Raw genomic sequence first — 23844 nt, forward strand, 5'->3', positions numbered from 1 at the left:
AGAAATCTCACAGAAAAAAAAGTCTTAGAATAGACAGGAAAATATGAAAAAGCTTAAGAATTGGAGGATTTAACCTTATGGGGAGCAGTTTTCAAGCTCTGCGGCTAGGTTCAAAGTCTGTAGTTGTCTTTGCCCATAGACTTTGTCCCAGTTATCATAGGGGACTGTACATGGAGAGGTTGGGCAGTTTTCAGATTACCTGTTTACTGAGGTAAATGGATTTTGAAAATTGACCCCTCCTTTTATGCCCATAATTTTTTCAGTGGCTCTACCCCATTCCATTTAGGGTTAGTCATTCGAACCATGTTACTTCTGATTGTGCATATAACTTTTCGCCCCACCTTCTTGTCTTCCACATTTTTAACGAGAAAGCAAGAAGGCAAACTGTCCACATTGCTATGCAAGGATTCTATATCAAATGTTACATGTAGTATATCTTTCATACATAATGATGACTGTTGAGTCTCTTGTATAAGATGGAATTTTACAAACAAAGGGTCCGAGAAGTTGGTCAACATAGACAGATAGGGGTTCTAGTATAGAGACTTCCTTTTAGGAACTCCCAAGGAATTTGTTTGGCCACTGTGAAGGTATTGTTTTACCAACAGATCAAAGGCACAGCAACGGGTGCCACCATAATACCTTCAGTTGCCAATTTATATGTAGCATGTTTTGAGCAGTAGTTTGTATCAGAACACTAGTATAAACAGAATATTTGACCCTGGAAACATTATGTTGATATGTTCATGATCTGACACTCAGTAAAATATCATGTATTTTAAGTTTTATTTCAGTTGTTTCAATTCCTATCGTGCCAGGTACTTAGAAGTGATGCGTAGCCGGTCTTCCTTTCATTTAGAGACATGGTGCACATTGCACATTGCAAACAGCTCTAGGCATACAGTATTTTCATTGTCAAATGATATTAAACCTTGAGTTTCATTGTGCCTCATCTCCCTTCCCTATCCCTTTTAAAACAGTGTTAATTTGTTTGAAATCTTTCATATTTCTGATGAAGTAGTTTACCTCCTCTAGCAGGCATGTAATGGTTGAAACAATCATGTCTCTGCTATTTTGGGACAAAAGTCCCCTTAATTCTGCTGTAGGAGCCAGTTGTGCCCTCCTGCTACACACCCTCCAATGGAAGGAGATCACTCCACTGCAGCAGCACAAAAGAAAGTTTAAAGCTCCTGCATTTATCTTGCGAAAGTGAGTTTGATGTTTTTAGTGTTAACTGTGAGGAACCATTATTGTTTTTAAATTCCTTAATATTCCAAGAACAGACGCTGTTAAGTCAGCTTTATGGCTGAAACCTATTTCGCAGTCATTTGCAGTAGCAAATATGATAAAGAATGGCATGCTCTGTTTTCTTTGGAGTTTTACTGTGTAAATCTAAACAGCCTAAGTTAAGTGAGCAGGTGAGAGTTATACACAAATCAGATTGGGTTTATAAATGCTGACTGGTAAATTTTCTGAGGTACACATGTATTGCCATTCCAAACTATGAAATAGACATGTACTTAAGACTGCCCGGAACATGACATGCCTTCTTTAAATTCTTGTGTAGCACCATCATATATGTATAAGTAGCATTGGCTTATACATACATGCTAGGGTGCACGTACAACACATTTTTACAGATGGAGATTGCTTGTAAGTCTTATAAAATGGCCTCCTTTGGTGTCTTATTTATCAGTGTCATTCTCACCTTTGCTTCTTCCTCTTTTTCTCTCCTATAGTTTCTAGCTCAGTTAAAACTCATGGACTACAGTCTGCTGGTGGGAATCCATGACATTGACAGAGCGGAACAGGACGACGTAGAGAGTGAGGAGAATGATGGAGAAGATGAAGGAGAGAGTGATGGGGCTCACCCAGTTGGAACACCTCCAGACAGTCCAGGAAATACACTGAACAGCACAAAACCTTTGGCTCCGGGAGAATTTGACCCAGCCATTGATGTCTATGGAATAAAAAGCCACGACAGTAAGCAGTTTATCATAAATACTTGGTGTATGAAGTAAGGTATTTAATGGTTGCAACAGAATCTGAATATTATTATTTATTTATTGGGCTTTATTAACTGCCTTTATGAAGAAATACAGCCAAGGCGTTGTAGAGCAGGTACAATTTTGTTAATGGCACAACAATAGTAAAATGGCCAAATATAGGCATAAGTACAAACAATGAGGTAAACTTGGAGATGGCAAGTTGAATCCTATTAATAGGGCTAACATGATATGATATCAGAAATGTTAACATTTAACAGCACTGTCAAACAAGCATATAATTACCATTCTGCATCTTGGGGTACTATGAGGACACCACCATTTTGATTACAATCCCTGAGCGTACAAGAAGACATCAGAGTAACCAGCACAGAGAAGCAATTGGAACTGAATCAGCAATAACTTGACTACATCAGACCAACTAAGCACGCACTGGGCTGACCTACATGAAATTACATTAGTTAAAACCCAAATTTCAGCAGGCATGGGGAAGCCAAATATTTTGAGCACTGTCTTTGCTAGTTTTAGTTGCTGTGTGGATTCTTAGAAATCCTGGCAATAGGATGTGGAAAGGGACCTAGGAGTTTAATTTAGTGTTGGTCTTTTAAGAATCAGAGGTTCTGCCCCCATTTACACATGTGTATGTTATGATGTTTACATATTAAGCTTTATTGTATTGTGGACTACTACTTTCTGCTGTTATTGGCCTCTTTTGGGCATATGTTCCCTGCTCCCACTGATTTATGAGCCTTTCCTGTTGGCTCAGACTCAGGCCCATTTGTCCGCCGAGAGGGGGGGCAGGGGGGACAAAATTCCCCGGGCCTCCAAGGGGGGGCCCAGTGCCTGGGTCTCTCTCTCCTTCTCCTGCTCCCAGACCGCCAGCGCTGCAGTCCCCGGTCTCACCTGCCCGCCATCAGCTCCGTCGACAGCCCCACTCCACCCACCACGGGCCCCCTGCATTCAAATCAGCAGCGCCTCTCTTACATGTGAAATCGACAGGATTGCCTCCCTTTGAGCCCGCCCTCATCTGATGTAATGTAACTTCCTGTTTCCGCGAGGGGGGGGACACAGTGAGGGAGGGCCCGAAGGGAGGCGATCCTGCCGCTTTCACACGGAGGTGAGGTGCTGCTGATTTGAATGCAGGGGGCCCGGTGGCGGACGGAGGGAGGGGCTGTCGACGGGGCTGGGGGTGGGCGGGTGGAGACCAGGGACTGCGGCGCCGGTGCCTGAGAGCAGGAGAGGGAAGCTCAGCTCTTTGCCCATCTTTGAGAACAATATCAAATTTTTCAGACTGATCATTTAGCATACTTGCAAGTTAAACATTATATTAACTCTCTTTCTAGAGAAAGAGACAGTAGATATGATGGATCAAATATAGGAGCTTTTCATGTTATGTAGTTTCCTTTTACTTTAAGATTTTACTTCCCCTAAGTTACCAAAGATGAGCGGCAGCTTGGTCTAGGGATATGGGAGTGGTCATTTCAGAGGTTACTCTGCACGCACTAATCTTCAAACCTGTAGTAAAATCAACTTTTGTGACTTATTGAGAGCAACAAAACAGTTTATTTACAGAGCATGCGTTTCTCCCAGGAGAGCTTATTTGATGGCAATTGCCCAGTCTGATAACTGTCTAAAATGTGGGACCTCTGCAACCATGCTTGGTCACATGTTTTGGTACTGTGAGTACATCAAACAGTTTTGGAAGGATGTATCCACCAAGATTGTACAAATTTGGGGTTTGCATTCTCCATTGGTGCCTCAGATTTGTTTTGTTTATTTCCTTCCCGCAAACCTTCAAAAATAATACATTCTCTCCTTCATTATGGTGCCCTTTTACTAAGGCTCACCCAAAATTGGCCTGCGCTGGTGTAGGCGCATGTTTTGGATGTGCACTGGTCCATTTCCTCAGCACGCTTGGAAAAAAGGCATTTTTTTATGTGCCGGAAAATGGACGTGCAGCAAAATGAAAACCAGCGCGTGTCCATTTTTGGCCTGAGACCTTACCTCCACCCATTGCCTTAGTGGTAAGGTCTCATGTGCTAACCAGGCGGTAAGTGTCCAGTGCACATCAACTGCCGATTATCACTGGGTAATCACCACATGGTAGAAAATAGAAAACATTTTCTACAACATGTTTTGGGCGTGCGCCAAAAATGAAATTACTGCCTGGGGCACACGGTAGCCGGGCAGTAGTGCCAATTTGATGCATGTTGGACACAGTGCCTACGCGCCTTTGTAAAAGTGTCCCTATATGTTTTAACTGGCACGCAGCGTTATCTTATTACAATGGAGATGAGTTATACCCCTAATTTCATGCAGTGGTAGAACCTGGTATATGCCACTATAGTCTTGGATTGTCACAAGACTGGTTGGACTCATCCCGTGCGATGAACATTCCAGAAGATTTGCGAATCGGTTTGGACGGTGATGCCACATTGTGCTTCCTTCTTCAGCCATCTGCGCAGGCCTTCCTCGGTGCTTCCATTCTTCCAACCACGTGGGTTGACCTCTGCATTATAAATGGGGAATACTGTGCAAATTCTGCTTTTGCAGTTGTGATAATTCCCATAGATGTAGCACAGATACATAATGACCAGACATCAGAACCTTACCAATTCAAGTTAACATTGAACTCTTTTTATTTGTTTACTTATTCACATGAATACTGTTGAATGTTTTTACATCTACCCTTGATCTTTAATGCCTGAATTGAACTGTATATCTACTTCTTATAACTTATCCTATATTTTCTGTACTTAAATACAATAATACTCTGTATTTCTCATTCCGGAATGGCGATCACCATTGTGGCATAATGTAAGCCACATTGAGCCTGCAAATAGGTGGGAAAATGTGGGATACAAATGCTGCAAATAAATAAATAACTTGCTAAATAAGCAGTGTTAACAAAGAAGGCTTAGAGAGAGAATGAGAAATTACAAAATGAAGTACTTATAGGTGAGTAAGAGAAACTTGAACAGTATGCAAAAGTGGATAGGAAGCCAATAAACTAACTTGAAAAGAGAGGTTATTTGGGTATAGGGAAACTGACAAGATAAGCTGAATTTTTAGTAAATTGAAGGGGAGAGAGATGTCACTAGTAGACCTGTGAAGAGCCAATTTTAGCAGTCTTAATTGGGAAGCGATGAAACTGCAATAAGGGTTTTGGTAGTCTGTTCAGAAAAAAAGATGGATTTTGATGATGATATAAAGAAAAATAGCATGTTTTACATTTTTTGTGTTAAGACGCATGATCAATGAAAATGTATTGAGTCTTCAAGATTCAGAAAAAAAGACAGCCCTATGCAACTTTGTAAAAAAATAAAACAAAGCTATTAACATTGTACTGCAAAATAGCTGAATGTGTGACTAGCTAATGATTAAACCTAGACCCCTCCCTAAAACATGTGTTAGAAATGTTTTGGATGTGTATAGAGAGAGAGAGAGGAGTCAAAGATGACTTCAAGGTTATAAACTGAGGGGGGGGGGGGGGTCGCAAGGATGATAACATTATCTGCTGAAATGGAGAGGAGGGGAGTGAGTCTGGATTTTAAGCCTTTACTGTTTTGACATGTAATTGGGAAAGTGGATTAAAACTCCAAAACATTATTATTATTATTACTAGTAAAACAGGCCCGTTTCTGACACACATGAAACGGGCGCTAGCAAGGTTTTCCTAGGAGTGTGTATGTTTGAGAGAGTATGTGTGAGAATGACTGTGTGTGAAAGAGAGTGAATGTGCCAGTGTCTGTGTGTGACAGAGAGAGAGTGAGACTGCTGGGTGCGAGTGTGTCTCCTCTGTCCCCCTTCCAGCCACCCAGGGATTCTCCTCTCTCCCCTGCTCCCCCTTCAGCCACCCAGTGATTCTACTTTTTCCCTTGCCCCCCTCCAGCCACCCACCGATGCTCTTCTCTCCCCTGCCCCCCCCTCCAGCCACCCAGTGCTTCTAAAGTAATAAAATGCACCTCCAACGTTCTCCTGGGGGGGCGTGGCGTTGCAGCGAGGGCGGCAGGGGCGGAGCCTCGTGCTGCTGTGTGGTTGGTCAGTGCTTTTCTGCTTCAGAATGTTGCAGGAATGCTTCAAGGCTTGAAGGCATCACTGGGGCGGGGCCTCATGCTACTGTGCTGTTGGTCAGTGCCTCTTCTAAAGTAATAAAATGCACCTCCAACGTTCTCCTGGGGGGGCATGGCATTGCGGCGAGGCAGGGCCTCGTACTGCTTTGCGGTTGGTCAGTGCTTCTCTGCTTCAGAATGTTGCAGGAATGCTTCAAGGCTTGAAGGCTTCACTTTCTCGGCTTCAGAACATTGGAGGTGCATTTTATTATATAGGATTATTAATAAGACTAATACAAGCAATAATCAGTCTCACTCTGGAACCAACCTTCCACCAGCCTGAAAAATTCAATTCAAGTATTATATACCGCTAATATCCCCTAGTTGGGTTCAGTGTGGTTTACATCTTAGGAGGAGTAAGGTAGATACAATATTAAGTTAAGACATGGTGTAGTGTTTTAAGCCAGGGTATAGGTTGAGTTAATGTTATAGGTAAGACTTAGGTTGGGTACAATGTTATTGATTTTGGTCAGCTTATGTCGGGACTCTCTTGTTAACTTGATGCAATATAGGGATTGCTGAAGGATATGGGGTGGGGTGTTGAGGTTTGTGATTCTGAAGTCCGTCAGAGGCTTGGAGAGTCATGTTGGTTATATAGTAGACTTTGGAAAGGAGAAGGTTTTTATACTCTTCCGGAAACTGAGGTAGTTAGTTTCTGTTCTGATGACCCAAGAGAGTGAGTTCCATAAGGAGATCCCAGCTAAGGGGAATAGTGAATTGAAGATCTTGTGGAATCGGGTTCCCCTAAAGAACAATGGGGCTAAGATCAGTTGATCTTTCAGTCTGTCGGAGTGGACGATGCAGACAGATGAGATAGGTATCAGCATTTTGGAGGTAGTTCCCTGTAGAATCTGGAAAATAAGGCATGCAATTTTAAACCTGATTCTATCAGCTGTAGGTAGCCAGTGTAGCTTAGTGAGTTAGGAGGTGATGCTAGTGTATCTGTTAAGTTTGAAAATTAGTCTTGCCACTGTGTTCTATACGATTTGTAGTTTTTTTTAGATATTGGGTTTTAATACCGAAGAATAGGGCATTGCAGTAATCCAGATGTGGAAAGAGCATTTGGACCAGTAGAGCAAAGGCTTGTTGGTCAAAGAATGACTTGATCAGATGTAATTGTCTCATTTTAAATATTGTTTTTTTTTCCAGAGATTATTGATATTTGCTGAAAATGATAGAGATTTTGCTTCTGATTCCACTGGAAAGGTTTTTTTGTTGAGTAGTGTTACTGCAATTGGGGCCTCAATTTCTTGATTCCAGAACCAGAGGATTTTGGGTTTTTGTGTATTCAGTTTCAGTTTGTTTGTCATTGCCCAGGTCTGGATAGTGTTCATCCCAGTGGTTACAGTGCGGATTGGGTCTTGGTGATAATGGCAGAAAGAATATGATGTCATCCGCATACGATAGTAGTAACTCAATCTCAGGTGTATTGAGCTGAGGGAGGACATGAAGTTGAGCAAGATGGAGGATAGGCGGGATCCTTGGGGGACCTCTGCATTTTGAGAACCAGTAGTTGGAGAGGTGTTTGTTTTATTTTACTGAGTAGCATCGATTGAGAGGAATTCCTTGAACCATTTGAAGACTGTTTCGGTTATTCCTATCTGATTCAGGTGGTCGAGTAGTATAGCGTGATCTACTGTATCGAACGCTGCTGAGATGTGGAACTGTAGTAGTAGGACCTGCTGCCCTTTACTTAGGTATTGTTTGACATAAGTTGTTAGGACTAGAAGAAGGGTTTCAGTACTGTGCATGACTCTGACAAATTGGGACTGGTGTAGGATGGAAAATGGTGTAGGATAGGTGTTTGGAAAACAGTTTGCTAATATGGGATTCCATCATTTTCTTGAAGAGGGGTATGCTTGCTACAGGACAGTAGTTTGCTGCTGAGGTTACGTCCAACCCTGAGGCCTTCAACAGTGGAGTGAGAATTATTTTGCCCCTGTCTAGAGGAAGAGAGCCTGATTCGAGTAGCTCATTAAAGTGTTTTGTTAGCCAATGAACCGCCTCTGGTGGGGTGGTTTGGAACAAGAATTCTGGGCAGTGATCCAGGAAGCAGTGTGAGTGTGAGCATTTCAGGAGCAGTGCTTTTACTTCGTCAGTTAATTGTGATTGGAATTCATTCCATATGTGATCTGAAAACTGAGCTGCTTCTCCACATCATGACTGTCTCTCTGCACCGTCTGCATCTGATTGGCTTCTACCGTGGACCTCAGGCTGCCTTTCCACAGCATCATTGATCTTTCAGTTTCTGGTTCCTTGAAGGCTGCTTTGTGTCAAATGTTCTTCATGTACTATTAAAAGTAAAAAAAAAAATGTATATGTCTACCCATGCAGCTTAGCTCACCTCCCCTTGCCATGAAACATGCCTGTTAGCGGAAGAAGGAGGGACTAGCTGGAAAAACTAGCCCCAACTTTGGCTTAAAAAAATTAGGTCAAACTCCTCTGCTCTCCTTGAACCCACACATAAGGCTCATCTGTTGACTCTTTTTAGAAAAGGTTCTTGTATAGAACAAGGTATTTCTAGACTTTACTTTTTAACAAGACTTACCATAATAATTAATAATAGGAACTCCTACACATCACTACTCACTTGATAATCTGTCTTTTCTGATTTATTGAATTGATTATATCCATTATGTTACACTTGTTATTTATGTAACCAATTGTTTATTTACTCTTGCTTGGTGCTTGTTAGCCACATTGAGTCTGCAAATAGGTGGGAAAATGTGGGATACAAATGCAACAAATAAATAAATTCCTGGATGGGCTGGGACATGCGTCAGGATTGAAGGCTACTAAGTTTGCCTCTGTTGGATTGTTTTTGTCTAATTCTAGTCTAATTTGAATGATCTTGTTCTCAAAACCATTTGCTAGTTCTTGGGCGGAGCAACATTCTTGGTGTGTTTTGTCCACCTAGTCAGTGGTGGTTAGATTTCTGACTAGGGAGAATAGTTTTTTATTATCGAGGTTGTCCTGGCCTATTAAGTTGATATAGTAATTACGTTTGGAATCAGCAACTTCCAATTTATAGCGGTGAAAGGTGAGTTTCCAGTTAAATTGAATTGAATTATTTTTGGTCACTGACATATAGTCAATGTTGAAATAATCATTTCTGCATATCTTTAGTTTAGTTTATTATATTTTGATATACTGCTTAGCTTTGGTAGGTCTCAGTGGTTTACAATAAAATAAAAAATGCAACAGAAAACCTACTCTAATAAGAGCTGCATAAATGAATAGGAAAGATCTCACCACTCATAAGAAAACAAAGTAATATAACGTTAAATCCAAACATTCATCATTCCTTTCCCTCCCCCCCCCCCCCCCCCCCACACCAATAGATACAACACTACTGAAAGCCATACACCTCTGGTAACCCAATGCCTGTGTAAAGAATGTGCTTTAAGTAAGCCCTTGAACTTTATGAGAGTTGGTTCAGACCAAAGTGAAAATGGAAGCTTATTCTATGTGCTCGGAACTTGTAGTGGTAATAGTCTAGACTATTGAACATTGTCCTCTGGCTTACACTATGTGAACAGGTCAGCTGACCCTTACAACATCTGCTGTCCTTTAATTAACCTCTGTATCTTGTGCATGGTCTGTTGCTTTATGTTATACTAGTAAAAAAGGCCCGTTTCTGGAACGAATGAAATGGGCGCTAGCAAGGTTTTCCTGGGAGTGTGTATGTTTGAGAGAGAGAGCCAGAGTGAATGTGCGGGTGTGTGACAGAGTGAGACTGTCTGTGTGACAGTGTGTGAGTGAGAATGAGAGTGTGTGGCAGGGCCCCCTCCCCTGTTCCTAATGCCCTCACCCCGTTCCCTCCCCTCCTTTTCCTCCTCCTTCCCACACTTTGGGTTCCTTAAGGCTTTCAAAAGTCTATGTACCCCCGTGGCCCTAACGCCCAGTATCCGGATACCCCACTGCTTTCCTCCTCACCCCTCCCCCAAGATGTAACACTTTCACGTCCTTCATTTTTTTTTAAAAGTGTCCTATCTACCCTGTGTCCAAATGCCCGGCATTCAGATTGTGTTCCTCTCGTAAATTTTCATTTCTTTCATTCATTCAGAACTTGCCCCCCCCCCCCCCCCCCCGAACACTTTCGGTTCCTTCAGTCTTTTAAAACTCTGCTATGTACCCTGTGTGCTAATGGCCAGCATTGAGATTGTTTTCCTGTCCCAAATTTGCATGTCTTTCAGTCGTTCACAACTCCCCCCCCCCCCCCCCCTTCTCCAGTTTAACACTTTCGTTTCCTTCAGTCTTTTGTAGAGGAGTGTGGTAGCCGTGTTAGTCCGCTCTTAAGGTTATCAATAGAAATCAAACAAAATGAAACATGGAAAAGAAAATAAGATGATACCTTTTTTATTTGACATAACTTAATACATTTCTTGATTAGCTTTCGAAGGTTGCCCTTCTTCGTCAGATCGGAAATAAGCAAATGTGCTAGCTGACAGTGTATATAAGTGAAAACATTCAAGCATTACTATGAAAGTCTGACAGGGTAGGAGGATGGGGGTGGGTAGGAGGTATGCATGGGGACATCAAAGCATATCATTGATATTCTAACAGGATAGGTGTGGATAGGTGAGGGGTGGGGTGATCAACAGAGACATACAGCTTTATGGTTTATAATGGGCTAGGAACCCCAGATCCTTGTTAAGTCCTTTCTGTTGGGTGTTAAAATATTCAATCATTCTGACTTCAAAGGTCTTACGTTCTTGTATGGTTTTAAAGTTACCTTTCAGTATTCTCACTGTGAAATCACTGGTACAGTGTCCTGGTTCTGTGAAGTGCTGTCCCACCGGGGTGGGGGCCCTACTGGCTGTATTGTTCATGTGATGTCTATGTAAATTGAATCTTGTCTTAAGCATCTGGCCTGTTTCTCCAATATAGCATCCTTCGTTACATTTTTTACACTGAATGATATATACCACATTGGAAGATGAGCAAGTGAAAGATCCCTTTATGTTGAATATCTTTCCTTTGTGGATAACTGTGGGGTCCTGTGAAATATTTTGGCATAGTTTGCAACTGGATAAATTACAGGGACGTGTGCCCTTCTGTTCCTTTTCAGTCTGTGATGGAAGTTTACTTCTGATTAGCTTGTGTTTTAAGTTGGGTGGCTGTCGGAAGGCCAGCACTGGTGGGGATGGGAATATCTCTTCCAGTAATTCATCCTCCTGGAGTATAGGTTGTAGATCTCTTATGATTTTCCTCAGTTTTTCCAGCTCTGGATTGTATGTCACTACAAGCGGGATTCTGTCTGTGGATTTTTTCTCCTTGTACTGTAGCAGATTCTCCCTGGGTGTTTTGAGGGAGGAGGCAATATTCTTGGAGATTATTTTGGGGTTGTAGCCTTTCTGTTTGAAGGATGCACTCAGGCTTTTAAGGTGTCTGTCTCTGTCCCCTGGGTCAGAGCAGATACGGTGGTATCTTGTGGCTTGGCTGTAAATGATGGATCTTTTTGTATGTGAAGGATGGAAGCTGGAGTTGTGGAGGTAGCTGCATCTGTCTGTGGGTTTCTTGTATATAGATGTTTGTATACAGCCATCACTAATTGAGACCGTGGTGTCCAAAAAAATTGACTTTTTCTGGGGAGTAGTCAATTTTGAATCTGATTGTAGGATGGTATGTATTGAAGGCAGAATAAAATTGTTTCAGAGTTTCTTCACCCTCCATCCAAATCATAAAAATGTCATCGATGTACCGGTAGTATTTTAGAGGTTTGGTCTGGTGTGTATTCAGAAATGTCTCTTCCAGCTCAGCCATAAAAAGGTTGGCATATTGGGGTGCTGTCCTGGTGCCCATCGCAGTGCCCATTATTTGTAGATAGATATCATTGTTAAAGCGGAAGTAGTTGTGAGTTAAAATGAATTTGATTAATTTTGTAATAGTTTCTGGTGAGTATTGATGGTCCAGTGTGGATTTTTTTAGGAGTCTTCCACATGCAGCTATGCCATCCGCATGTGGAATGTTGCTGTATAGTGATTCTACATCCATGTGACCAGAAGGGTGTTAGGTGGTAGTTGCTTGATATTTTTCCATTTATTCAGAAAGTCTGTGGTGTCTTGTATGAAGCTGTTAGTTTTGTGTATGAGAGGTTTCAGAATTCCCTCTATGAATCCAGATATTTCTTCCGTGAGTGTGCCAATACCTGATATGATTGGTCTGCCAGGATTTCCCGGTTTGTGGATCTTGGGTAGCATGTAGAATGTGCCCACAGCAGGCTGGTTTGGTATGAGTTTCTTCAGGTGAGGTTGCGCTTGTGTAGGAAATGTTTTGATATGGTCTTTCAGCTGTTTTGTGTAATCCTGTGTGGGGTCCTCAGTTAGTTTCCTGTAGTATTTATTGTCTGAAAGCTGTCTGTGCCCCTCTTCAATGATGTCCCCATGCATACCTCCTACCCACCCCCATCCTCCCACCCTGTCAGACTGTCATAGTAATGCTTGAATGTTATCTGTTCCCTTCTCCACTACTGCCAACTCCAGACTTCGCGCCTTCTGTCTCGCTGCACCCTACGCCTGGAATAAACTTCCTGAGCCCCTACGTCTTGCCCCATCCTTGGCCACCTTTAAATCTAGACTGAAAACCCACCTCTTTAACATTGCTTTTGACTCGTAACCACTTGTAACCACTCGCCTCCACCTACCCTCCTCTCTTCCTTCCCGTTCACATTAATTGATTTGATTTGCTTACTTTATTTATTTTTTGTCTATTAGATTGTAAGCTCTTTGAGCAGGGACTGTCTTTCTTCTATGTTTGTACAGCGCTGCGTATGCCTTGTAGCGCTATAGAAATGCTAAATAGTAGTAGTAGTAGTAGTAGTTTTCACTTACATACACTGTCAGCTAGCACATTTGCTTATTTCCGATCTGACGAAGAAGGGCAACCTTCGAAAGCTAATCAAGAAATGTATTAAGTTATGTCCAATAAAAAAGGTATCATCTTATTTCTTTTCCATGTTTCATTTTGTTTGATTTCTATTGCTAACCTTCAGTCTTTTAAAACTCTCCTATCTACCCTGTGTCCTAATGGCCAGCATTCAGATTGTTTTCCTTTCCCAAATGTTCATGTCTTTCAGTCGTTCAGAACTCCCCCCTCCCCCCATTTAACACTTTCAGTTCCTTCAGTCTTTTAAAACTCTCCTATCAACCCTGTGTCCTAATGGCCAGCACTCAGATTGTTTTGCTTTGCCAAATTTTCTGTCACTGACGTCAGTGCATGCCTGCCTAGCAGACCACTTCCGGCAGGCACGGTCCCAAGCACATCCTGTTGGAGGTGAGAATTATTATATAGGATAAGTTAATGTGTTGAGATCAATTAGCATATGTTTCATCACTATAGTGCTCACTGAGAGGAAAGCCCATAAAAGGAATTAAGCAAAGCATGCCCATCTCAGTCTTTGCTGGCTGATCCAGAGTGGCAGGATGTGAATCAGAAAAATACGCTGTTATTTAACTGGTCTGGAAAGTTCCAGTAGTCGAAGTCCCATCTCTGGGGCTAACAAGTCGTCTGGGCATCATTTCAGGCCAAAAAACTCTGCAAAAAAACAAAACACTTTCACAAGGGTACAAGACAGCAGATGTTCTACCATCCAGAATAGTCTGAAAGGAGAGACAAAAATCAAAGTTAAGAATAAGTGATTATTTCAAGATGTAGTCCAATTCTTAATTTGGTAAAAAAAATCCCATTACCAGATAATTAAAGTAATATGCTTTAGACCCAGCACTAATCTTACTGAAGTTGTAAGTACTAATAAGCTTGACCATATTTATCTAAATTGCCATTAAAGCAGAGGGCCTAGAGCATGGCGTATTATCTTGCTCAGTAAGGCTGTTTAAGGTTCCAGTTGCTCTTTGTTGCTGCTCCTGGCTCTTCATAAGGTAGAAGATTGGCTTAAAGGTAAAAATTCCCTGCTGACTCTTTTTGTCTATTTCACAGATGCCCCCAGAAAGGAGGTCTACTTCATGGCAATTATTGACATTCTAACCCACTATGATGCAAAGAAGAAAGCCGCACACGCAGCAAAAACTGTTAAACATGGCGTAAGTGTCTGAGCCTTCAAGCAACCTAGCACCAAAATAACTTCTCCTGCGGATGAAATCTTTGGATGAACTTGTTACACTGTTAGGGCCCCCAGGCTGCCCAAATATGTAACATTTCGTGCTTGAGCTATACGTGTTACCAACCTAGAATATACCAACCTGCTGGTCCTATTTTGCTAGGGGTGGGCTACCTTATTGGTCTAGGGGCCATAAGGACCCAGTTAAAGGGTCAAAAGCCTGGGGAAGGATCAAGGGGTAAGCATAGTATGCTATATTTATTGCAAGTAGATGGGTTCAATACTTTCACCTGCTTTGGTTAATATTTTTCTAGCTCTTTTATTATTATTATTATTTATTTTATTTATTTATTGCATTTGTATCCCACATTTTCCCACCCATTGGTAGGTTCAATGTGGCTTACATATTTCAAGAGAGACGATTACAGGTTTCAGATTATTTGATATAATGCATTTAATGCAATGATCAGCAATTGTATAGTCTACGTATATCGTAAGAATTGGGGTGTGGTGATCTGAGTTTGCGAGATAGAGGTTGTGTCGTTGTCCATTTGGATGTGAGGAATTTGTGGGGTAGAGGTTTGCATCACTGTTGACCATTTTGGATATGTTTTGGTGGTTTCTGGGATTAGGCAGACGCTGAGGGGAGGAACTTCCTGAATAGGTGGGCTTTTAGTTTTTTTTCGGAAGTTCAGGTAGTTGTTTGTGAGTTTCAAGTCTTTTGGCAGTGTGTTCCAAAGTTGAATACCTATAAAGGAGAAGCTGGACGTATGTGATGATTTGTATTTCAGGTCCTTGCATCTAGGGTAGTGGAGGGTTAGGTTGATCTCGCTGTTTCCAGTGTCTTTCTTATTGGTAGATCGATTAGTTCGGTCATGTAGCCCAGTAGAAGGCTATGTGAGGTTTTGGATTCTCTGGCTCTGTGCATGCTGACAATATATAGATTTTTTTTTCTCAGTTCTGCCTTGATGATATGCAGGGTGTACGGCAATGTAATGATCAGTTGCAAGGAGTGGCAGGATGGCTTCGGAGTAATAGTTCCACCTTAATGTGGCTAAAACTAAGGCAGTTTGGTTGAATAAGGATGGTTGGGAGTCTTTCATAATTTGATTGATTGGTAGATATCAGTTTATCTTTCGATGTGCGTATTTCCAAGCTAGCACAGACTGCCTTTGGTCAGCTATGATTGCTTTGACAGGTGCAGGATTTTTTTTTTTTTAATGATTGACCACTTATATTCCTTAATACATGCTTTTATTTTTTTCCAGGCTAGAGTTTAGGCATGCATTTTTTGTGGGTCTTCTTACTCAGACTGTTCATAGGTTGCAGTTGTTGCATAATATGACTGCTTGGCTGCTCTCCTTTTAAAGTATCTTCATTGGCTCCTGGTTGAGTTTATGACTGTATGAGTGGAGAAGTGAAAGGTTTGGATGTGTGAGTTCCGGAATCAGCATAGGTGATTGTTGTTAGATTTATGATTACATTCAATAAAAGGAATGAAATATTAAGGAAGTACGTGTTTGTGAAAATAAGTACAGAATTTTTAGCACCATTTCTAGAATTCAAGAGTTTATGTAAAAGTGATGGATAAATATGAGTCAATAAATAATATCTCAAAAGTTAGCAATGCATTCTTGGAAGCTGAGAAACTGTACCTCTCTAACGCAGGGGTGGATTGCAGGCAAATATTAACCTGGAAGAAGGGATACCCCAAGACATGCTGCATCTGTTTTGTCTCCTGTTTCCTAGTGGAAAGTTTGCACTTTCTTTCTCTTTTTTAAAGAGACAGGGATACTACAGCCTGATTGGCCCACTAGAGAATAACCCAATTCCTCACTACACTGCTATTGTACCTTCCTCCACAGGAAGTCAGGACCATCGCTCTGAGCCTGTTTGTGAATGTTTTCTGTTCTAATGTACACTACCATGAGTTCATTTGGAGTGAGCAGATATAAATCCATGTAATCAATAATGATGTGCTGGTTTTTACACATTATTAAACATGGATATTTATGCTCAGAGTGATGTCATTTGCTCACAGGGGAAGATAAGTACATAAGTACATAAGTACATAAGTAGTGCCATACTGGGAAAGACCAAAGGTCCATCTAGCCCAGCATCCTGTCACCGACAGTGGCCAATCCAGGTCAAGGGCACCTGGCACGCTCCCCAAACGTAAAAACATTCCAGACAAGTTGTACCTAAAAATGAGGAATTTTTCCAGTCCATTTAATAGCGGTCTATGGACTTGTCCTTTAGGAATCTATCTAACCCCTTTTTAAACTCCGTCAAGCTAACCGCCCGTACCACGTTCTCCGGCAATGAATTCCAGAGTCTAATTACACGTTGGGTGAAGAAAAATTTTCTCCGATTCGTTTTAAATTTACCACACTGTAGCTTCAACTCATGCCCTCTAGTCCTAGTATTTTTGGATAGCGTGAACAGTCGCTTCACCTCCACCCGATCCATTCCACTCATTATTTTATACACTTCTATCATATCTCCCCTCAGCCGTCTCTTCTCCAAGCTGAAAAGCCCTAGCCTTCTCAGCCTCTCTTCATAGGAAAGTCGTCCCATCCCCACTATCATTTTCGTCGCCCTTCGCTGTACCTTTTCCAATTCTACTATATCTTTTTTGAGATACGGAGACCAGTACTGAACACAATACTCCAGGTGCGGTCGCACCATGGAGCGATACAACGGCATTATAACATCCGCACACCTGGACTCCATACCCTTCTTAATAACACCCAACATTCTATTCGCTTTCCTAGCCGCAGCAGCACACTGAGCAGAAGGTTTCAGCGTATCATCGACGACGACACCCAGATCCCTTTCTTGATCCGTAACTCCTAACGCGGAACCTTGCAAGACGTAGCTATAATTCGGGTTCCTCTTACCCACATGCATCACTTTGCACTTGTCAACATTGAACTTCATCTGCCACTTGCACGCCCATTCTCCCAGTCTCGCAAGGTCCTCCTGTAATCGTTCACATTCCTCCTGCGACTTGACGACCCTGAATAATTTTGTGTCATCGGCGAATTTAATTACCTCACTAGTTATTCCCATCTCTAGGTCATTTATAAATACATTAAAAAGCAACGGACCCAGCACAGACCCCTGCGGGACCCCACTAACTACCCTCCTCCACTGAGATGATTGAGATGGCAGCAGATCCGGTTTTTTTTGGGGGGGGGGGGGGGAGAGTGGACTGTCTTTTGAGCCATTAGCATCACATATGCTTTATTTTCTTTCTTAAATGATGTACATGGGTCAGTGAAAATGACCAAAGCACATTCCACCAGAAGAATGTTTGGTTTGCCAGGATGGCAGGAGTTTTCTGTCAAACACAGCGGCAAGATGCAAACTGAGTTCTCTACACACTTTTGCTAGATATGAAAAACTGGACAAATGACCATCAAGCAATGCTTCCATCAAAATAGAGGTTATCCAGACTGTACTCTTCCCCTGATAATGAAGTTAAAACTTTATTCTACCTCTTCTGTCCAGGTTGGTGTGGCTGACTGGCACAGTGAGAATTTTAGCATGCCTCAATTGATGCCTGTGGTAATAGTACTCATCACCAATCTGGATAACAATTCACTGGACAGGTTAATGTTTATTTTTTTCAGTGTATGTAGATTTTATACGGTGTTTAAAGTTCTCAGTGAGATTGGAGAAGGGTAATTTGTGGTCTGTCTGTAAAAAAAAAACTGGTAACAGAAGAAACTAGAAACTATAGGCCACTTAACCTTATTCCAATGACAGGTCAAGTAATTAAGACTTTACTGAAGGACAGGACATTTGCAACCTAGTGGGTTGCAGGATCTGAGGCAGCAAGGCTTTGCTAGAAGTAGATGGACTTTTTTGATTGATTGATTAGAGAATAATTAGAGAATTATATAATGGGCATCTGCTGGACGTGATTACCTGGATTTTAGCAAAGCATGTGATACTGACCCACATAGGAGGCTCATGAAATAAACCAAGCAGCCTGAGGCTACAGTAGAAATTGGTTGAGTGACAGACAGCAGAGACAACAGAAGATACTTGTACATGTAGTACTGTGAGACTACTTCTAGAAGTCATGGTGGCCATTTTCAAGGAAGATTCAAGAGGGGCAAGGACAAATGGGATTCGTGCCTGCCGCAAGGACCATTAGACCACAAGGGACTGTAAGTAGGCCCAAGGAGGAAGGGCAGGAAGGGGAATTTGGGAGGGCTGGGAAAGAGAATCAAGGGGAAAAGAAGAGGAGTTCAGAGCCACTTTTGGGGGGGCTGGTTGGAGGTTCAAAGCTGCTTCAGAGGGCAGGAGTGGGGATCTTCCCCACTTTGTGATTGCTTGGGTGCCCCCACTGAAAACTTTGTTGTTTGAGGGACAAATTTGTTACCAAAGCGAACAGCCCAATGTCCAGTAAACATGTTAAAAAGGAGCGGCAGCATGATGGGGAAGACAAGATGGTGCCGGAAGCCAGTGGAGCACTAGTGTTCTTGGAACAACGGTTGCTTCAGCTTTCCGAGGCAGTGGGGCAGGCCTTGGAGCCACGTTTGGGCCAGCTTTTGGGACAACTTCTGCATATGGAGGCGCTTCTAGCAGAGACCACCCATCGGACAGATAAATTAGAAAATCAAGTGTCTGCTGCAAGGACGCCGGGGCATGGACAGACAACACACTGACGAAGTTGGCTCAACAGGTGCGTGTGCAAGCGTAGAAACTGGTTGAGGTTTTTTTTTTAAATAAGAATTTCCAAAAAATGTTAAAGCAATGTGTAGGAAACATGACAAAGAAAAAGAAAATACATCTCATTAAAGCATCAAGGGGAATCAACCGGTCTAACGAAGTTCTAATAATTCAAAAGAAGTCAAGAAAACTAAGGGCCCCATTTACTAAGCCGTGCTAGAAGCGTATTAGTGCTTTAGCACAAGCTAACCATAACTGTGTGGGCACCTACAATAGTCCTTAGTAAACAGGGCCCTAAGTCTGCAGAAGAGGAGAATTAAATCTTAAAACCCAACTATGTATTAACCTGTCTCTAACACTGAAGGAGGGATAATATGTCCCTCCTTGGAAACGAGAGAACTTTCCAAGTGCAGTGGGTCTTAAAAAATATATGAATAGCTTCCAGATGAAACCAGACATTTGCAGGGAAATTTCAGGAAAAAAGTCCCACCTATGGCCAAAACCCTAGGTTTCAGCCTCAGGAAGGCTTTATGCCACTACTGAGTAGGTCTAGCAACGTCTAGGAACATAAACATAGTTTGTCCACAAAAAGGTGCATTTTTCTTAAGAAAATAAGCTTTCAGAATGTTTAATTTCTGCTCCATTGAGCATAACAGCTCTCTTAAGAAAGTTATCCTGAGAGGGCTCAAGAAATTTTGTCAAATCCAGACTATCTGGAGAATTTCACTCATCGAAATCACCTTCCAGGTTACCAGACCTAACATTCCTTGGCAAGTAATATAACTGCTTAACCTCAAGACTCCAAACCAAGCTGCAAAATATCTTTTAAGTACATTTTAAACAGTTCCAAAGAGGATAGAGGTAGTGAGCAGTCGGGAAATTCAAAAGTCTCAAATTTAGAAGCACAGGAAGCATTTTCCAATACCTCCATTTGTAGATGCAGAAGCAAATTATCCTTGGCTGAAGCAGCGACCAAGGGTAAGTTGAGACTTTATTTATCCAAATTTTTCTCTCTCACCATAAGTCTAGAGTCATGATCCATGAATTTAACTGAAGCTTCTTTCTGTAAATTTGCTGTACCAGGAAAGATTTTCTTGCAGATTTTGATCCATAGCCAAAATGGCATAAAAAAAACAACTTTTAAAGAAACATCCTATTTCCCATCCAAAGTCCCTGATTCCTTCAGAGATTAATAAATACTCAAAACTGGAGCAGGAACTGGAAATTGCACCAAAGCAGAAGATACTGGCTCACTGACCTTAGAGATGAAAGAAGGGATCCTCCAATGGCCTTGAAACCTTGGAGGCCGATGCATGACCTGCCTGGATGGCATCCTCCGACTCTCTTTGAACAACAGGTTGCAGGGGTAGGATTCTACCCCCTAACCAAAGGAAAACATCCGTGGAGGAAGAAGTACTCATAGCGTTAGATGGTAATATGGTTGTTGCAACTTGTAGGTGAAAATCCATTGGCCCCTTCACAGTGATTGGGACCAGAGCCTTCTTTTTATCTCCCTTTCACTTCCCCATTTGGAGTGGAGCAGAATCCCCTTGCTCCATGCTCCTCAGTTGCTCCAAAAGGGTGGACATGTTCCTCTGGTCACGCCCCTCCAGACACACACCCACAGCCATGTTCTGCGGTAAGGACATGCTTAAGTGGATGATAAGGTCCCACTCTGGTGACTCCAGCGGGTTAGGCGTCCATAGTCCCAAAGTCCCATGGTAAGGATGTGCTTAAATGGATGGTAAGCAAGAAAGTTAACAAGCAAAATCTTTCTTTTGTGCTGCCAGAAGCACATCAGTCACTGGTCACCTTTTTAGCAGCCTTTTGAGTCCTGTTATTGGCAGTGGTAGAAAATAGGGAGAGGGATAAATGATAGATGGATATACGGAATAATATTGGTACTACCATTTTCTTGCATCATCCTTATGAGCCGTCTAGTTTACTAAAACTGTACCAGCCTTTGTTTTGTGCTAATGTTGGAGGAAGTGGGCAGTGGAGAAGGCAGCTTAAAGTTTTGTGGAGCTTAACGTTCTTTTTGAGATGCAGTCTTCCTGAAGCAGCAAGTTTTGTGAAACAAGGCGCTCTTGTTGAGAATGAGGATAAGATAAGTGAATAATGTTGGAGCAGCAGTGCTGAACCTTATCGACCTGATATCTAAATGGCGTGATGGTATTCGGTCAGCAGCTTCAGCAACGATGAGGAGGTGAACTGAAGTGCTCAGCTGCAAGTGGATTTACAGAACTATACTACAGAATTGTCTCCAAAGTCGTCTGTTTGAGATGTTTAATTTTTTTTTTTTTTACATTGCAGTTGTTTGATTTGGACATTGTGGCCACTAAATTTGAATTTTAGGCAGGCCTGCTGGTTCTTGATTATTGTTAGAACTTTTCATGTTGATTTTTTTGCATACATTAAAGCAGGGGCGTAGCCAGACTACAGATTTTGGGTGGGCCTAGGCAAGAAGTGGGTGGGCACGAAGTGCTCTTCTCCCCCCCCCCCCCCCCCAGCCACCACCAACAAAAATATTTCAGCTTGCGGTGAAATGCTTCTTTCCACCATGACAGTCTGCAGTACGCATGCGCTGAAAACTGAGCTTGTGCTGGTATCGTGGAGAGTAGTGTTTTCGTTACCATCAAGGGGACTTCAGCTGGCTAAGCTTGGGATCCCCACCAGCTACCACCAAATGTGTGCTACTGTTGGGTGGGCCCCGGCCCACCCAGGCCCACCTGTGGCTACGCCACTGCATTAAAGCGCATTTACTTTCAGTTCCGTGATTGTATGTAACTTTGGGGGAATTTTTTGGAACCAGTTGTTTTTCTCCATCATGGAGTTTTTTTCCATTGATTCTTTAATCCTCCATTATAGAAATCAATGATAGGATTGGACTTCTGGTATAGTAGTGAGTAAAATATTCTCAATGAATTCCCCTACAAGGAGTTTTGAGGTTTCAGTTGTTTAAAGAGTTTTTTCTAAAATTGGGAACTGGAAATGGATGGTGTCTTTATAAATACATTTTTTGATATTATAGGATTGTCTGAGATACAAGTTTGTTATCCTATTTTTTTATTGTATAAACAGTGGAGAAGGTAGACCATCTTTGAATTTCCATAAGTGACTGCTGTAAAAGAAGGTGTCTTGCATTATCCCTGAGATTGACATTTTTAATGCTTTTCTCCTCTCCAGATTTGGAGAATTTGCTACTTTAATCATTTCCCTCATACTGCACTACTGCCTGATGCTACCAGTACTAGACTTGACTAATGTGGTTGAATCATATAGAGCAATTCTAAAGTCTACAGTAAGATTAGCTACTAGCCATTTGTCATTTGCAGGCAGTAGCCTGCATTCTGTCAATTAGTCAAATGGTCAGTGTCTTTCACTGTGGGTGGTAATCCAGAAATTAAAGGTGCATGACATATATTTGGAGGGAACATTAAACATGAGCATTTTTCTATGCAGAAAAATAGAAAGAAATTTCCTCCACCCACAGAGAAACCAGAATAATTTTAATGATATTTCTTCCCCTGTTTTTTTTTTTTACCCCTGTAGGCTGGTGCAGAGATTTCAACTGTTAATCCAGAGCAGTATTCAAAGCGCTTCTTGGACTTTATTGCCAACATCCTGACGTAACCTTTTGTCTGTTGTGGGACTAACACAAGAAGTGAGGCCAAGAGCGGTGGCACATGTCTAAGGAAGAACGGAACTCAACTGAGTTGGCCTTCTTGCAGAAACCAACCTCTTGTTTACATCTTCTGGCAAAGATGATGGATTTGGTGGGTGGGGGGGAGGGAAGGGATGGATGCAAGCTTCAGCTGCTACCTGAATATTTCCAGCATAGCTCTTTCTGACTCCGTGTGTATGTATGTGTGGTGTGCGTGCACAACATGAAACAGATCAGCTTCACTACTAGTGAACTGCAGCATCGGTGCTCAGATGCTGTTGGCTTTGGTGGAGTGAATGAAGAATAACAGGATGGATGATAAAGGGGGGAAGGGCAGATTATGTGCATGTCAAGCCTGTAAGACTAGTAACAAATGGTAAACTGTCGATCAGTTTAACTCTGTAACCTTTTGTATTTTGGACTGAAAGATGGGAAGACAGTATTTGTGAAGGAATGTTACAGAGGATGCTACACTCTCTCCCTGCACGTTGGCAGCTCCTGCATATTAATGTAAGGTCAAAGCTTGGATGCCAGGCTGGCAGGAACCCTCCCACATTTGCACTGATGGATTTTTGTATTACTTGGTCACAGCAGGAAGCCCCAGCTGTTTTAGACAATTAAAAGCAACAGCTCGTCTGCAACACGCAACGCATCAATGCCACAAAGATGCTTGGTACCTGTAGATAATTTTTTGCCACAGTGGTTTTATGTCAAGACGACTGCTTATTTCACATTTATTACCTGAGGCTTTCTCATTGTTATAATGTTGTTGTTCTTTTGCAATATATGAGCTAAATAAAAGGTTACAAGAGACAAGCTTGCTGAAACAGCTACATTTTGGGCAATAGTACCTAATGACTGCTTGACACCCAGAGGAGATGAGCAAGGATGATAGCAGTTTCAACTCTTCTGTTGCTTTAAAACTAAATGTTATTGTATGTAGCTTATGGCCTACCATTTACAGAGAAATTTTCAAAGGTTTGGGAACTGCAGAGGTAAGAATTGGAGGTAGAATAGCCAACTCTGCCTAAGTGAATATTCAGGTGGCTAAAAGTTTACATGTACTTTTAGCCACAGTAAAAAAAAAAAAAAATGGCATTCCTGAGGACATAACACATTTGAAGGAGAAAACTACATACATAGATTAAATGTTAAACATTGTATATGTGTCGATGCTTCCACTGGAGATGATGTAAAGTATTTGCATTCTTTCTAACTGCATAATCGCCTGATCTTCAAACATAGACTCTGTAGGTAATTTGGGGGGGGGGGGGGGGCAGGGTGGTTCGTGCAGACAGAAAAGCATGCACATACTTGACC

At 42.0% G+C, this 23844-nt stretch overlaps 1 protein-coding gene across 1 annotated transcript in view; it reads left to right on the forward strand.

Annotated features, from left to right (window-relative positions):
- The window catches only part of PIP4K2A (phosphatidylinositol-5-phosphate 4-kinase type 2 alpha), a 497878-nt gene extending 474248 nt beyond the window's left edge, over nt 1–23630 (forward strand). The window contains exons 8-10 of the mRNA XM_030199347.1: nt 1740–1983; nt 14057–14160; nt 22413–23630. Of these exons, the coding sequence (XP_030055207.1) occupies nt 1740–1983; nt 14057–14160; nt 22413–22493 (429 nt within the window). The 3' untranslated portion in view covers nt 22494–23630. The remainder of the gene's footprint in view (nt 1–1739; nt 1984–14056; nt 14161–22412) is intronic.
- Nucleotides 23631–23844: the final 214 nt, after the last annotated feature.

The sequence above is a fragment of the Microcaecilia unicolor genome, chromosome 1 (assembly GCF_901765095.1).
Source record: "Microcaecilia unicolor chromosome 1, aMicUni1.1, whole genome shotgun sequence".
NCBI lineage: Eukaryota > Metazoa > Chordata > Amphibia > Gymnophiona > Siphonopidae > Microcaecilia > Microcaecilia unicolor.